At 44.0% G+C, this 17,340-nt stretch overlaps 1 protein-coding gene across 1 annotated transcript in view; it reads right to left on the bottom strand.

The window, feature by feature from the left end:
* Positions 1-1,240: 1,240 nt before the first annotated feature.
* Positions 1,241-17,340, bottom strand: part of LOC114766369 (methionine synthase reductase-like) — a 25,030-nt gene continuing 8,930 nt past the window's right edge. Inside the window, exons 9-16 of the mRNA XM_028957108.1 lie at positions 17,211-17,299; positions 16,738-16,918; positions 14,559-14,601; positions 13,998-14,190; positions 12,606-12,724; positions 3,942-4,034; positions 1,727-1,906; positions 1,241-1,575 (exon numbers count right to left, since the gene is read on the bottom strand). Of these exons, the coding sequence (XP_028812941.1) occupies positions 1,431-1,575; positions 1,727-1,906; positions 3,942-4,034; positions 12,606-12,724; positions 13,998-14,190; positions 14,559-14,601; positions 16,738-16,918; positions 17,211-17,299 (1,043 nt within the window). The 3' untranslated portion in view covers positions 1,241-1,430. The remainder of the gene's footprint in view (positions 1,576-1,726; positions 1,907-3,941; positions 4,035-12,605; positions 12,725-13,997; positions 14,191-14,558; positions 14,602-16,737; positions 16,919-17,210; positions 17,300-17,340) is intronic.

Raw genomic sequence — 17,340 nt, 5'->3', positions numbered from 1 at the left:
ATTATTTGAAAGTTTTAGTTTTAGATTCTTCCAGATCAATCTTCATTAGTGTTGGTAAGATGAAATACTTTTTTTCCATTTTAAGTTAACCAAGCTCTCTTCCAACATTTGAGAATGAACGATGGTGCAGGGAGAAGACCCAGAAGTTCATATTAAGCTTTGCTGCAACCTGACCTGCTGTGTGAATGTTTTGTGAGAGGGTGTCGTAACACAGCTGATGTCAGTTGAACCGTGTAACGCTGTGTCAGTCTCTGTGTATATTCTGTCAGGCTAGATGAATCCCAGCACCCAGGGTTTCTCCTGCCTTGGCTGGCAAATTCATGGTTCCATGAAAAAATATGTATTTGTTCCATGTGTATTTGTATTTATTTGTAATACTGATGAGCTGCGACTAATATTGAGCAGGTTCCATTTTTAGTTGCCATAACCGCCCTGACACATCAAGGTCTGTACACCACCAGACCCGTATCTGAAGGTATCTGGTGGTGTCTGGCACCAAGTCTCCATGGATTAAACACAGCACTCTGTGATGCACTGTGCATGAACTTCTGCAGCCACTGACCAGACCACTGCAGACTAGGCACATCCCAAAAGTTTTGTTCTGGAAATGATATGACTCAGTCCTCTAAATATCAATATATGCTTACAGCTCTTCTAATTGGGCAGAGGCCCATTAGTGGTTAAGGAGGCAGATTTATGATTGTAAGGTCCCCTTTATCAAGATACCGTCCCCATACACTGCTTCCTGGGCCCCGTTCATGGCTGCCCACTGCTCACTAAGGGTGATGGGTTAAAGGAATGTTTTTTGTCATTGTGATACACAGTAAGCAATCACTTTCACTTACAAATTGGTGGACAAAATATTTATTTGCTGCCTGAATCATCCCACTCACTCTCCTGTGACCTGTGGGGTTAATGTTATGGTACATACATCGCTGTGTATATTTAAAAGTTCAATGTAGTTTGTGAAAGTCTAGCCTATGGTGGCCTAGCAGTTGAGGAAGGAGACTCGTAACCGAAAGGTTGCAGATTCAAATCCTGTAAGCTACAGTCCCCAGACACTGTTCCCTGGGCACCTTACGTGGCTGTTCACTGCTCACCAAGGGTTATGAGTTAAATGCAGAGGACACATTTTGCTGTGTGCACCGTGTGCTGTGCTCTGCTGTGTATCAAAATGACAAATTCACTTTCATTTCACAACCAGAAAGAGCTGATATACAGTCAATGAAGGCCTCTGTAATTCATTTGAATTAGTTTTATTGTAAAGAGTCAGCATTGTCATCAATTAGAATACCTGAAAAGAAGACACGATTATGGCTAACTCCTTCAGAAAAATGATTCGGGAATGAATTCCTGTCTTTCACTAACAATGGATCTCTTAGTTTAGACCCGGCAGGATCTGCATCCCAGAACATCGGCAGGAACGTGCTTCAGCTCCAGATGTCCTGAAGATAGCGTTTCTCCTCCCTCAGTGTTGCTATCTTCTTCATGGCTTCAAGCTTGTCCACCTGAAGCTCAGTCCTGAAGAGCTCTATAAGAGCTTCGTTCACATCCTTAGCCATATTTTTTGCGTCTCTGCAAAGGAGAGGAGGCCCGTTGTGTGGTTGGAACATATTCTGCAAGGGCATTACATCAGCCCTATTTAAACTTAATAGAAAACATTACTATTTAAATGAATTCTCATCCACACTGGTAAATAAAGGTTAACAGGTTTAGGTTAACTCACCCACAAACATAGAAACAGCCGTTCTGTTCCAGCAGGAGACTGATGATCTCTTTGGAGTGAAGCTGCAAGCTGTGATGGACATATTTAGGGCTGCTTCCTGGCCCTTCCGAATTGTCCCTGGAGAAGCAGACCTTCAAATGGGTCAGGGTGCCATTCACCACAAACTTCTCCAAATCCTCCCTGAAAGAAAAAAAAACATGTTGAACACAGGGAACCAGGGCATATTTTAATCTAGAGTTAATCTTTCGTCAAATTGTGAAAGATTGTGTTCGGTCTTATTTAATGGCCTTGGTTAGAAAACCTTCAATGAAAGTCACAGGGACAACGTGTTCCTAATACTTAATAAATAAAAAATTTAAAATATAGATCTAAAAGGTCAAGTTTCCCGTTTCCTCCATTTTCAATCAATAGCCCTGTGCTTTTTTTCAGCTGCCTTCCTCTTTGTGAACAAGGAATGCTGGCCAGACTCATTCTCTCTGATTTCATAACTCGTTTGAGCAGAATGGCCCCAGAGGCTTCGGCCATGGTTCTCAACTTCACAAACAACCAGAGCTGCGAGGCCCAGATATTAAAGCCGGGGAAGAGGTGCAAAGAGGAGAAGATCAGAGATCAGGGTGAACTCATTCAGGCGCTCATAAAGCATCATACACGTACGTGAATCTTGTACAGTATGTGCCTCACAGTCTATTCCCATCAACAGTATTCATTAACGTCAATTCATTTTGTGTGTGTGTGTGTTAGTGTTATTTGGACATCAACAGGGCCCCCTTGTGGGATCTGAAATAGTGTTTACGCAGAAAATAAGGCCAAGTGATACCCTAGTCCCCAGGCACCAGCTCAGCGCTCTTCATTCCCTTTTAATATAACCTACAAATCCATCAAACCCGGAGAGAGGAGAACAGCAGGCAGCGGGGGCACCTGCTCGCAACGTCTGGATGTGCTCGGCCATCCACGTGCACGGTGAATTCTGGGCTTGATTAGAAAGTGCTCTGATGCTTTGTTGTTAGTTTTTTTTTTTTTTTTATAAGAGGGGAGGAATTTTGGCCCCAAACCTGAAAAATCAAAGTCTAAATGGTTTTATGATTCTACTTTGAGTCTATGTAATAAAAATGGGGATGGTCCTCCTGAATAGAGTAAAGCTTTTAGAGAGGGTGAATGTGGCTTGATAAGATGTCTGAAGACTTCATTATCCAAGAAGCAAATTTACTAATATTTTGAAATGAAATAGTAGCTGGCATCTTGTCGTTTCACTACCTTTTGCATAAAATTGCTTCACTTATGGGCCTGTATATAATTTTTTTTTTTTTTTGCAGAAATAATTACACACCACTGGACCCATCTGGACCCATCTGCACCCACTGATGTTTGGTGGAGAGTTTGTATAGAAAAAAATATATTTGATGTCTTTTGTTGTTAGGACTGGTTCTGTGGTGTGGAAGAAAAGCTTTTCCACACTTTTCTCACACCAAAGGTTTCTCAGTATTTGACATAGATGCCAGGTCTGTCCACCTCAACAAGTCCTAATGCTTGTGTAAAGTGCTGGAAAACTGCTGAAAGCACTTTAGTTTTGGCTATATTAAATATGGACCTGCAACATAATGGACATAATGTCTTTCTTACTAGGACGGTTAATAAGTGGTAAATATAGTGCCCCATAAGCATAAAGAATTCCTAATATAGCCATAAACAGAGACAACGGGAACTATTTTGAAACTGGTGCTAAGCGCAGATTGTTCAGCCTCTGGGTCTTGCATTATTCTGGCTGAACGATCTAAACACATGACCTTTTTTTATGTGTGGTCTGACAAAAGCAAACTAGATGGAAATCCATGGCAGCTTGGTTCCATGAGTCCATCTGTGGGTTACAGATTAATTGTCTGTGGGAGAAGTAAGTCCAGGGAGATGGTTATCATGAAGAGAAGCTGGTCCTCGATTCATTTTTCTCACGCAAATATTAATCATGGTGTAAGTGGATGTTACTGCAGTATTACACCATGGTCGTCATTACTCACACCTTGTGAAGTGAGTTATAGCTCACCGGGATGCTCAGAACCAAATCATAGTGTACAGCGCCTTGTTCCACACGTCCCAAGGTTTCCACAGAAACGCCTCCATTTCACTGCCTTTTCCATGCTGCAAGGAGCCAGTTTGGAGCCATTGGCCCCCCATGTGGGGTGAGTAATGCTGGTTAGGGTAAAACACATGGTGCACCCACCTGAAAAGAAAGTCCCGGTCTTTGTGGCGACAGCCGAAGAAGAGCCAGGATTCCCCGAAAGTGGCACCTGGCATTTGCTCCCTCTCCTTCTCTCTGCAAGAACAGAAAAATGTTTAATGGAAACCTTAAATTTTGGTTAAATAAAGCATTTTTGTTAAAAAAAAAAAAAAAAATGGTAAAAATTAGCCTGGTTCAATTGCAGACGCCAACATGTTAGTTTGTATAATTAATAAGTGCAGTGTAATAGAGTTAATGAATTCTGCAGACATGTATGATTCCATTCAACCAAACAGTTAAGAGATTGGGATAATAGCTTTTCTGCAGAGTAGAAAAGGAGCTCGAGTTGTGTGTATAGTTTCAATTAAAGCAATTCCACTTGTGGCCAACGAGTCTGGCTCAGATCCCAGAAGTCTCGGGACGTGTGACGCCACTGAGGTGACCGCTATCTGTAGCGAGCACCTGTCCCTGAGGTGACAAGTCTCATCTGAAAAGCAGAACGTTGTCAAAAACCGATGATGACCCAATATAGGTCCGACAGCATCTAAAATATCAATCTCATCACGTTGCCTGGACCAGGAACAGGCGATGAACATATTTCTTTTATCAACATGAAAGTAGTATCAGCATGTCTTTGTTACCTTTTCAGCAATAATTTGTAGCTGTAAAGAATCAGATGCAGATTTCTGGCCGTAAAAATGCCCTTCTAGCGCAGACAATCTGTTCCTTCGATTCATGTCCCTTCACTGATCATCCAATGCAGCAGACTTTTTCCATTTCGTTTTTTAAGTGAAAAAGGGCACATTTCAGCCTTACTTCTCACTTCAAGCCACTATTTATGTTTTAGCTGACACTTCAGAAGCACACAATAATCTGTGCACTGTAAATTTATATTGTACAAAAAGGCCTTGCATGGAAATTCAAGAAATGCTGATCTCACAAATTCATCACCCTGAATGTATCTTCAAATTCCAATATGACCTTATTACCTTGTTTTTCCTGTCCCAGAGCAAAGAGACAGGCATCTGCCACCCACCTGACTCCTGGCTGGAACTATTTTCCATGACGGAAGCCATATACAAAGGTTTATCAAGTGTTAAAACATGGTAGAAAAAAATCACAACAGGTCCATTTAGCTGCAACACATGATATACAACAACCTAAAAAAAAAGAGGCAATATCTGAACACTCAAGTTACCATGAGTGGATGCGTGGGAAAGACTATGAGATATCCATTGCAGAACTAAAGTGGAATATCATAGCAAACACTTGTTGGTCATAGTTGTGTTGCTGGCGCTAATTTTATTTTAATGACAACACAGTGGCAGGAATTATCATGTCCAAAGCACGGAAAACTCAGTAAGTGCCCTTTGAGATGACTACAAATTACTACGGTGGCCAAACCTGAGATGCAACAGCCCTGACACCATAATGCCTGTTTTTGGGAGGCAAAACTCTGACTATTAGCATCTGGGAGCTGAGTGCTCAGTCTGGAAACGGTCTGCAATAAACTGGGTTTAGTAGGCTTTACTCTGCCCCAAAGGGATCAATACCAATATGAAAAAAAACTGGATTCCATTTTGCAACACCATGCAGAGCAGAGTGCCTTCATGCTGAATACAAATAGGGCCGGCATGACTGGACAGAACACAATTCCTTAAAAAAAAATTCAGTCACAGTCATTGCTCTGACTTGGCATGAAGCTGCACTCCATTCCACGATGGCTGTGGCAGCTTGTACCTGTTTTTTTTCTCCTGGTCATTTCGTCCTGCAGAAATCTTTTTATGTTTGAAAATGTTCATCCTGCAGACTTAATAATGGAAAATGACCAGCTAGAGACACACGACGACACATCTGATCCTTTCACTGTAAAAAAAAAATCTAATAACAAACATGAAAACTGTAAAAACTGTATTTCATTTACATTTAAGGCATTTGGCAGACGCCCTTATCCAGAGCGACATACAACATGCTTTCAAGTTACCAACGATGAAGAGATCAATTCTGGTTCTCTAGGACCCTCAACTATGAATACATCTATTTTATTCACTCTGTTGTAGATTCTGTACACAAGTTCGACAATAAGAAAGTTACAAGTTAATCTAAATATTCTCTAAAGAGGAAGGTCTTGAGCTGACGTTTGAAAATACTCAGTGACTGAGCTGTTCTGACCTCGAGGGGAAGTTCATTCCACCACCGAGGGGCAAAGACGGAGAAAAAAAGTAAAGTGAAGTGTGAGGTGTAATAAGGGCTGTGAGGTAGGATGGTGCTACTCCATGTTTGGCTTTGTAGGCCAGCATCAGTGTTTTGAACCTGATGCGTGCAGCTACTGGGAGCCAGTGGAGGGAACGTAGCAGAGGGGTGGTGTGGGAGAAGGTTAGGAAGGTTGAAGATCAGTCGTACAGCTGCATTTTGTATGAGTTGTAGAGGTCGGATGGTACATAGTGGTAGACCAGCTAGAAGGGCGTTACAGTAGTCCAGTCTTGAGATTACTAAGGACTGAACCAGTATCTGGGTGGCCTGAGTTGACATATAAGGGCGGATTCGTCTGATATTGTAGAGAAGGAATCTACATGAGTGGGAAAGATTGCTGATGTGAGTCGAGAAGGAGAGAGGGTGTTGTAGAAGGAGAGAGCAGTGAGTTGTCCAGGTAAATAGCAAGATCCTGATGTGGTGAATCTGCTGGAAAGAATATTAGGTCAGTTTTGGTGGGATTGAGTTTGAGGTGATGGGCTACCATCCAAGATGAGATGTCGGTTAGACATGCCGAGATTTTGGAAGCAGCATGTAGATCAGAGGGAGGAAAAGAGAAGATGAGTTGTGTGTCGTTGGCATAGCAGTGGTAGGATAATCCATGTGAGGAAATTACCTCACCAAGTGATCTCATGTAGAGGGAGAAAAGGAGATGACCTAGTACTGAGCCTTGAGGGACAACAGTGGAGAGTCTACATGAGGCAGAGGTGGATCCTTTCCAAGTCACTTTTATATTTGTACAGTACCAGTCACAAGTTTGGATGAAGGCCATTTTGAAGAATCCAACGCAAGAAACATATTTAGTATTTAGGAGAAAGTGAATTATGTTTGATTAATCTGGTTCTGTTTCAATTGATTTGCTCAACATCTCACCCCTTGCGTGGCTATTCGCTGAGCCCATTTCAATCATGCCTTCAGGCTTGGCTGGATAGGGAAGTGGGATGCCCCGCCTCCTCTCCATAAAGCCCCAGTACTTACGTTCTTTGGAACAGCCTGGGTTGACGCGTTCAGGCCCCAGTGGACTAATGGATGCATGAAAACTATATTTATTGGATCTTCAGCTTGCATTTGATGAGTACTTGAAAGCGGAAAGCGCACATGGAGCGCACAACTCATCTTCTCTTTTCCTCCCTCAGATCTACATGCTTGGATGGCAGTCCATCACCTCAAACTCAATCCCACCAAAACTGAACTAATATTCATTCCAAAAGATTCCTCGATACATCAGGATCTTGCTATTTACCTGAACAACTCACAGCTCTCTCCTTCTACAACAGCCCGCAACCTTGGAGTAACAATAGACAACCAACTCTCCTTCTCGACTCACATCAGTAATCTTTCCCGCTCACGTAGATTCCTTCTCTACAATATCAGACGAATCCGCCCTTACCTGTCAACACAGGCCACCCAACTACTGGTTCAGTCCTTAGTAATCTCATGACTGGATTACTGTAACTCCCTTCTAGCTGGTCTACCACTATGTACCATCCGACCTCTACAACTCATACAAAATGCAGCTGTACGACTGATCTTCAACCTTCCCAAATTCTCCCACACCACCCCTCTACTACGCTCCCTCCACTGGCTCCCAGTAGCTGCACACATCAGGTTCAAAATACTGATGCTGGCCTACAAAGCCAAACATGGAGTAGCACCATCCTACCTCACAGCCCTTAGTCAAAGTCAAAGTCAGCTTTATTGTCAATTCTGCCACATGTACAGGACATGCAGAGAATTGAAATTACGTTACTCTCAGACCCATACAAGTAACATTAAATACAAAACAGTAACATTGAATACAAAAGGTATAAATACAAAAAAAAAAAAAAAAAAAAACACAATATACAATTTTAAAAACACCATAAACAAATAAGGGCACATGGTGGAGAGTGCAAAACCATGTAGTGCAACAGAGGTAAGTTTAAAGTGACAAAGTGACAAGTGAGGTAGTTGGCAGACTAAAGCTGCACAGAGTGACTGGTGCATGGTCAGTTTGTGTGTGTTAGAGTCTCTGCCCGTCTCTTATTACACCTCGCACTGCACCTCGTATACTCCGAGCCTCCAGTACTGCTCGCCTGGTCCTCCATCTCTGAAGGTAAAAACAAGACGCTCATCTAGACTCTTCTCCGTCTTGGCCCCTCGGTGGTGGAATGAACTTCCCCTCGAGGTCAGAACAGCTCAGTCACTGAGCACCTTCAAACGACAGCTCAAGACCTTCCTCTTTAAATAATATTTAGATTAAATTGTAACCTTCTTATTGTCTTACTTTTGTATAGAAACTACACATTGATCACATTGATTGTAACTGCAGTCACCTGCCTGACATGGGTGGGATGTACTAGTGTCACAATTCCAGACTCACAACTCCACACAGTCAAGGACACATAACAATTAACATAACCAACAGAAAATGAACATAATCTACAAAATAAATGCCATAGAGCTCTTTGTATTTACACTAAGGCATATATATTAATAATAATAATAATAATAATAATAATATCAAACAAACAGTACAGATTCATAATCATACATGCTGTTTCCCGTTCCAAGTGGTTCTGCCTGCAATCTGGGTTTCAGATTAAATTATGCAAAGAGCTCTCTGTTCCCATCGCAGCAGATAACTTTTCTAGGTCTGGATCAAAACGCAGTAATCGCTCATGCGACGTTGTCGCCACAGCAGGTGTCAACGTCCCGGCAATGTCTGGACCGCTTCCGGCTGAATCGCTCGGTTCTGTTTTTTGCGTGTGTCTGCTGATGCTGGTCTGTCATAAACGTGGTGCTGCTGGGGGCCGCTGTTCCAGGGATTCCTAGCAGTTGGTGGCATCGCTCCGTCTCTGCCCGTCTCGCTATTTAAAAGCTGGAATGTTTACTGCTTGTGACATAGGTGTGGGGGCGGCGTCAGTGGGGTCTCAACCCCTCCTGTGCCGCTTTATGAAGGGTGTCAGACGCCCTCTCTGTGCACCCAGCCCGCACCCAGTTTTCTGAAGGTGACGTTCATCCCGAAGGCCTCCAGTAGATCTGCAGGCATTTCACCTGCCTCCCTTCTCCTCGACGAGGCATTGTCGGCTCAACATGCTCTGCCCTGTACGGGTGTAGATGAACGGGGCCGTTTTGGAGAAACGAGCACATTTTTGTTTGCTTTGCTAACCCCTCATGGGGTAAAGCTTTGTCCAAGCAGAGGTTGTCCCACTGGCTAATGCAGGCTATTTCGCTGGGTCATGCAGGTCAGGGGCCAAAGCCCCATTGACCCGTACAGGCTAACTGCACCACTGCAGATGTGACAGCTCTAACTCTGGCGCATGCAGTCCTGGAAGCGAGGTGTCTCCATGAAGTGCCGTCGGCCCTACCGGTTACTGGACTAGCAATCTGGGCGCTTTCTATATGCCACAGTAAGATGTCGTGCGAATCGACTGAAAGAGAACGAACGGTTCCTGTTCTAGCCCCGGTTCTCTGAGGGAGATGAGTGAGACATCTCAACAGAATTGTGGGACGAGGGACCAGATGGACGCGGCGCGGTTTTATTAAGATGGGGCCGGGCTTCCTGCTGCCCACTTCCGGCCAGGCCTGAAGACGCGATTGGATTGGGCTTCAGCGAATAGCCACACATGGGGCGTGTCCCACAGTGAGATATGTCACTCGTCTCCCCCAGAGAATGCCTCGCGCTGCACGTAGGTGTGGCTTTGTGCAGGTCAAGTGACTCATTTTTGAGAGGAGCAGATATTTCTGTGGTAGGTCGGTATAAACAAAATCTCTCCCGTTGCCCAAATGTATATCGCATAACGTTTATGCCGCATCCCAAATCCACATACTTGATTTCTATGCTGTGAAAGTGAAGCGATTGTCATTGTGATACACTGCAGCACAGCGCACGGTGCAGACAACGAAATGTGTCCTCTGCATTTAACCACCACCCTTGGTGAGCAGTGGGCAGCCATGACAGGCGCCCAGGGAGCAGTGTGCGGGGACGGTGATTTGCTCAGTGGCACCTCGGCGATTCGAGATTCAGACAACCTTCAGATCACGGGTCCACGTCCTTAACCGCTAGGCCACCACTGCCCCTAATGCTCATCTGTAATGTGCAGAGTCAAGCTGCTTATTTGTGAACATGCTGGTTAATTTCTATATAATGGTTTTAACATCTGATGGTCTCAGTAATGCTCTGTCATATACTTTACTTTATTTACAAGAGGAAGACACCAGCAATTCTCGTTCAATTTCTATAGAATATTGAGTTTACAAACTAAGAGCCCTGATAAGGCTCAAACTTGTCAGTGAAGAGCATGCTCAGAGATTGTTAGGTGCTAGACGAAGAAAAATTATAATGTATTTATACATTTTTGTATTGTTTGTGCAGTGTGTACGCATGTGTGTGTGTGTTAGATTTGTCTGTAATATTTTTTGAATAAGAGGGTTTTCACCTGCTTCTTAAAAGTGGTGATAGTCTCGGATAGTCGTGTGGAGGAGGGCAGGTTGTTCCACCAGCCAGGGACAACAAAGGAAAACAGAGATGATTGGAATCGGAGACCCCGTGAAGAAGGAATTTTTAGTCTCCTTTCGTTTGCAGATCTGAGAGAGCGTGCAGGAGTGTAGCTAGCTAGTATTGTGTTGATGTAGGAGGGCGCAGTTCCATTTACAGCCCTGTAGGCAGCATCAAGGATTTGAACTCAATGCGAGCAGCTACCGGGAGCCAGTGGAGGGAGGTAAGAAGAGGTGTAACATGGGTGTGTTTCGGCTGATTGAAGATGAGGCGGGCTGCCATATTTTGGATCATCTGGAGTGGTTTTATGGTGACTGCAGAGGCTCCAGCCAGGAGAGAGTTACAATAGTCGAGTTTGGAGATGAATATTGCCTGGACGAGGAGCTGCGTAGCCTGTTGCGAGAGAAAAGGCCGAATCTTGCGATGTAGTTTACAGTTATGCAATAGGAAACAAACAAACAAAAAAAATCCCAACCTGTAATACTGTACAAAATGTCAACAGAATGCTATGGTTTTTCACACAGCCACTAATGTGCTTCAGCAGAAAAAAAAATAGTCAGGATTGCATTTCGAACCCCTACGTACAACCTGGTTGCGATCCACCAGCGCAAAATGTGAATAATTTCCCTCGGTCTTGTTCAGGAGTGCATTAGTCATCAGTCAATGGTGGCAGCTTGTCGCTTTGCCTGTGCATTACATAGCTGGTGATGTGTTCAGACTTCACTGTTGAAATATTTTGCAGCCCAATGCAGTTTGAGTTTGGAGTGAACGGTGGTGCAAATAAATGTGTACAATCAAAATGACCATTCTAACCTTATATTTAACCTTGAGAACCTGTCTCCAGGCTCACCTGGGGCCATGACTTTCTGGGAACCTCCAACACGGCGTTATTTCAAGGACCTTAATAGAAAGAATGAATTTTCAACTGCCAAGTGGCAGCCATCGATTGGCACAGAGGCGAATCAAAGCGCCCCCCCCGCTGTTCGCTGCTAAAAAGGAGGCCTTCATTTCTGTGACCCAAACAGCGTCCCGCTGCCAAAATTGCGATTGTTATCTTTTATCAAAGCGTGGCGTCGGGGGTAGTCTCCAGTTAGGCAGTGTCTACAACCTCCCAGTGACAGGGCTGCACAAAGCGGCCAGAAAGAAAACAGTGAATTGCCCCCTTCACTTCTCAAGCCCCCGTTGACAGCTCTTGACAAAACAAATCGTTTGAAGACGGTCGGCTTGTCATAAATCTGTTACGGAGGCTCCCTGACGGTTCATTTGTAGCCTGTTTGTTTTAATAATGCCAGCAGAAGAAAAAGGCTAAATTTCGTAGAGACCCTAATTCTGGGCATTGCTGATGGGAGAGGCCAGGATTCGGGGAAGCGAGGCCATTCATCAGCACTGTCACGTCCCACAGGTGTGGCGTCTCACTCGCTCTCTCTCTCTCACACCATCCATATTCTGACACAAGCCCCTGCGATTACCGCAGTGCTGAGGAATCGCCTCTGTAAACGTAACTTTTTCACCGCGCCGAGCGTCAGCAAAAACAGGCTACCGGCTCTCCTCCGCATGGCTTCGCATCCTTACCTGGTTCCCCTGCACTAGGTTCTACCCACTCCCGGGGGTCTGGGGCTGTCAGCGTTCCTTTACGCCGCCCCTTCACGTACAGCTTATTCTCACTCGTATAGCAGAGGTGCTTGAACAGACTGCTCGTTCCAAACTCAACACACCCAGCCTGTTGGGGCTAAAGAGCAGAGGAGGCGTAACCTGGACCACGTCACAGTTGTGTGGATGTGAAGGCTGGAAAATGTGGCATTCGCTTGTCAATGCGACACCTCATTTGCTTGTAAAAGGCAGCACGTGGCTGATTTATGCCCATTTGTTTAGCCACGCACAAAACATTTTGGAAACGTTTGACTTATAATAATAATAATAATAATAGAAGGAACCTGTGTTGCAGGAAACCGATGAAGGGCGCGACTCCTGTTCCCGGTCCAACCATTATTAGTGGCAAGGCAGGATCAGCGGGCAAATGGAAAGTGCCAGGTGGGCGGAGACTGATGTATATCTTGAAAAACACACACAAACACACACACACACACACATTTAGATCCCTCTTAAAGTGACCAATCAAGTAAGCAACTTAATTAAGCAACTCAAAGAAAGAACTAGGTCTGAAGTGGTCTTAAAAGTACCGCTGCCTAACTGCTGTCACCTCAACAAGTCATTCTCACTCACTCAGTATCCAAAACTGTTTATTCCTAAGCAGGGTTGCGACTGCTGGGACACGGGGCGCAGAACGGCAACTCAAAGTGGGGCACCAGCTAGGGAAGTGGAAATTAATCGTAAAATCGATGCGTCGCGATGCAGACGTTGATGATACTGCCTTGATGCAGTACGCAACATCATTGATTACATCATAATGACGTCGCTTGGTGGTTTTCTGCTGACAGCATGAAATTATTGTTACATTTATTTTATAATTTTTTTTTAAGTGAAGTAATTGTCACTTGTGATACACAGCAGCACAGCACACGGTGCACACAGTGAAATTTGTCCTCTGTATTTATCCCATCACCCTGAGTGAGCAGTGGGCAGCCATGACAAGCGCCCAGGGAGCAGTGTGTGGGGACGGTGCTTTGCTCAGTGGCACCACTGCCCCAAATTGTTCTCGCACCGTGGTTAAAATTGAGATTTGTTGAACTTTGACTGCTGTGCATGTGACATTTTCGCGTGACATTTACGCCATTTATCAGACCCACTTATCCAGAGCAACTTATAATCAGTATTTACAGGGACAGTCCCCCCCCCTGGAGCAACTTAGGGTTAAGTGTCTTTCTCAGGGACACAATGGTGTCCAATAGAAGCCATGGGATTCACCGATATCGGGGCATTGATAATCGTAATCAAATCAAATCGTGAGGCCAGTGAAGGTTCACACCTCAAGCACCAGCCCACTGCATTTAAAAGCTTCATTAGGCCACAAGACTAATTGTTGTTGATGAAGTTCCTCTCCACATGTTTGTAGATATTCAATCATTATCAGACATTTCCAGCTACCAGAGTCATTTACAACATGGGCTGTTTACATGAACATAATGCTATGTATGGTTTTCTATCAAAAACAAAAACATTTCTAAATTACACTAAACTTGGTACTGAATGTTGTAATTATTATAATCATATTGAATGGTCCTCAACTCCTGTCTTGCATATTTGAAGACTTCTTACTGACCCAACTCCTTTACAAGTTGGAAAAACTGAGGCACTGTACAGAACGCTTGGTCCAGAAATGGATATAAAAGGCCACCACACCCTCCTCCATAATATCCATTTCTAACCTTGGGCAGAGCTGCATCCCCGGAACTCTCAGCAGGAGCCGGACCGCCACCGTAGGGCTGGAGCACAGGGGCCACCAGGTCAGCCAACCAGCCGGTGCACAGCCCTCTCCTGGCCACCGGCCGCTCAGGGCATGCTGGGGACTCCACAATATTGAAGACAAAGTGCAGTCTGCCTGGGTGTCTCAGCTTAGAACTGGAAGACAGAAGAGGGGTGAGAAGAGCAAAGGAACCTGCAGCATCAACCAGCCTGTTCTACTCCACGTGTCTCAATATCAGGGGTCCTCTGGGGACTCCATACTGACCAAAGTATTAATAAATTCAGTTGCCTAATGTTTTTTTCTGGAGTGCTACCCCAGACACCAAAGAACCAGGAGACAAATGACAAGTCTCACGCATTTCTGATGTCATTAATAAATGTATGTGATTCAACTATTATGACATCTGCTCAGTCAGATCCATTTCATGGAGGAATCACTTTCATGCAGTACTGATAACAGCCTACAAATGTAATTGAACACTGGGGGTCCCCTAAGGGAGGAAAGCGTTCGATGCGAGCCTTACCTCGCTGCTGAGTAGGACCTCGACTGGAGTTTCGGCAAATGTTCTGTAAGGGAAAGCAAAAGGTCTGTGAAGTGCTCGGTTTAGTATTTATGAGAAAAGTGCCAGAAACACAGCTTGATTGTATTCAGCTCTCCTTCACCGTGTGTCTCCAGATGGGTCTCTGGGTGACCCCCTCCCTCCTTCCTTTTGAATGAATTGTATTTGTGAATTCTAATTATGGCAAAATTAAATAGCCTGAGGACAAAAACATCCTGCACAGAATGTCAAGAAAAAGGTTCGGGGAAAAGATATATATATTTTTTAAAAACCATCTCTCCTTATTTATGAAACTGAAAGTCTCCTGTGTTGAAAGGCTTTTGCAAGTGAGAGAAGGAGACTGTATCTGATAACTAATTTTCAGGGTGCAATAACATCATCTGGTGTATATAGCCTGGATTTACAGAAATAAACCGATAGAAACAAGAAAGGGCTGCTTGGTAGTTTCTGTTTGTTAGTGTGACATTAAAGATTCTGAGTGCCGGAAATAATGTTGTTTCTATAAGCAATAAAAAAAAAGGTGGAGCCCATATGGATGACTGACAGCTATCAGTCACAAACACAAAGTGCCGCTGCCTCCGTGGTTTACCTCCATTTTTAAAGGAGCAAATCAAGGCAGTTTTTTGGGTTTACCATCTTTCAACACTCGTTCCTCTGGTTCCTCCTTTCTGGTATGCATAGGTAAATGAACATGTTAATTAAGAGTAATAAGACCCTCAGATGAGTTGCAAATCTAATCATCCAACCACACGCACCAAGCTCTTTCTATTGGCTGTGCTGATTAATTAATTCCAACTCCTTTGTTTCAAACTCCCCTTATGTTGAAGTTGAGATACTCAACAGATCTGCGTGTGCTGCGAAGCAGGGGAACAAAAAAGTGCGAACAGCTGTCGTAAATCCAACTTTCTCCTCAATGCACCGCAGATCTATTAAAATGGCAGATGGCTATTCACTAGGAAACCCTGCTACGCCAGTCCTGCACACCAAACTTCAGTGATAAATTAAGCAGCGCTAACGCTGTCTCTTCAGGCTATCCAGACGTCCATGTAGCGTTCGTGTCACAAATGACTCGCCAAATGCATGAGAAACTCAAACACACCCCAAAATGCATACATCTAGACATGAATATGATCGGTCATAATAGGTGAAGTGAATAACATTTATTAATTTGATACAGTGGCACATGGCAGTGGGTGGGACCTGTTGGGCAGCAAGTGAAAATATTGTCCTTGATGTTGATGGCAAGTGAGAAAAGCAAGTGTAAGGATTTGAGCGACTGTGACGAGCAGCAGATTGTGAAGGCTTTTCAGCTGACTCACAGCGTCTCCAATGCCGCAGCTCTTGTGGGATGTTCCCGGTTTGCACCAGGATCTACCAAGATCTAGTCATAGGGACATAGGTGGCCACAGGTGATATCCGTGGGATGTGTTGGACAAATGTCCGATCCACCACCTCATAACTTATGACAAATAAAGAAACTGCACAGCAGTGTTCAGGAGTCTAGTGGAGCCCATGAGCTCAAAGTGGGCCTACTGAACATTATATTGTTATAATATTATAATAGTCATAATGCTATGGCTGATCGGTGTATATTTCAAGAGAACAGGACCTCAAGGCAACAGCTAAAAATTGGCACAACATTTGCATGCAATTTATTCCCCATCTACGTAATGATGCATATATAACGAGCCTGCTGGGACACAGGTAAACCCAGTGAGGGTCATTACCTTCCTGCCCAACTTGCCGCACCCCACAGCTGAGGAGGCTTTCAGCTCAGCACAAAATTAAAATAACTTTGACAGCGGATACGCTTACGTATAGAGGGATATTGCACCGCAACAAATATGGCAATAAATGCAAAGTCTTGTCAATTAAAAAGAACAAATGGACTGTTTTTATTTGAGTGCTGAGGTAACTTAAGTCTTGACAACTTTAGTAATTTAAAATTAAAAAATTTAGTAAATGAATTATTTGTCCTGCAATTTCTGCTTATCAAGACATTGACAGACTAGGTGTTACTGCCCCCAGGTGGAGAAAAAAAAAACTAAACAGAAAGCCTTATAGAACGTACTCCATATAGATGGATTTAAGGTTATTTGGGCACTTTGTGATTACACCATTGATTGGACAAAGACTCACTGACCAATGAGAAGGCTTAGAGGCGGCGTGCATGATGGGAAAGCCCGCAGGAGGTCCAGCAGGCAGATATTCGGGTCCCTGATGAAGCGATTGTAGTCCGCTGATCCCTGCGTGCTGCAGAGTTCCTGCAAGCGTCTCTTCTCAAAACCACTGGTGGTGCATTCGACCAGGGATCTCAGCAAAGCCTGAGGAGACGATCGCAAACACCATTTCGTTTAAGGTTCATTATGAAAGGTTTTATCAGTTTTAGCAGTGTAACAATTCAGAACTCCTAGTTGTACTTCAGAGAGAACGTTCCAAGCTTGTTCCTCATTTGTAATGTCCATAGGGATTTTATAAACTCTTCTGATGACAATATAGTATTTCTGATTGTCAAGATTATAGGCTCGTGGTTTTAGAATTGTATAGGGGGCGGTTTCAACCAACACAGTAACCAGCCTCAACTACAACTGCAAAAAAAATGAAAAAAATGAACACCTTTTTTGGAACACTTCTTAACTCCAAGCACCAGGTTATGACATACTGCAGGGTGCTCTCCTCAGGAATGTGCGCTGGAAGCTGGGCGCCTGTAAATAAAAGTTAGTGGCTATGGTCTATCTGCAGCTTT

This window comes from Denticeps clupeoides, chromosome 2, assembly GCF_900700375.1.
Source record: "Denticeps clupeoides chromosome 2, fDenClu1.1, whole genome shotgun sequence".
Taxonomy (NCBI): Eukaryota; Metazoa; Chordata; class Actinopteri; order Clupeiformes; family Denticipitidae; genus Denticeps; species Denticeps clupeoides.
Note: the sequence above shows the minus strand (reverse complement) of the source record. Positions and strands in the feature narration are given on the sequence as shown.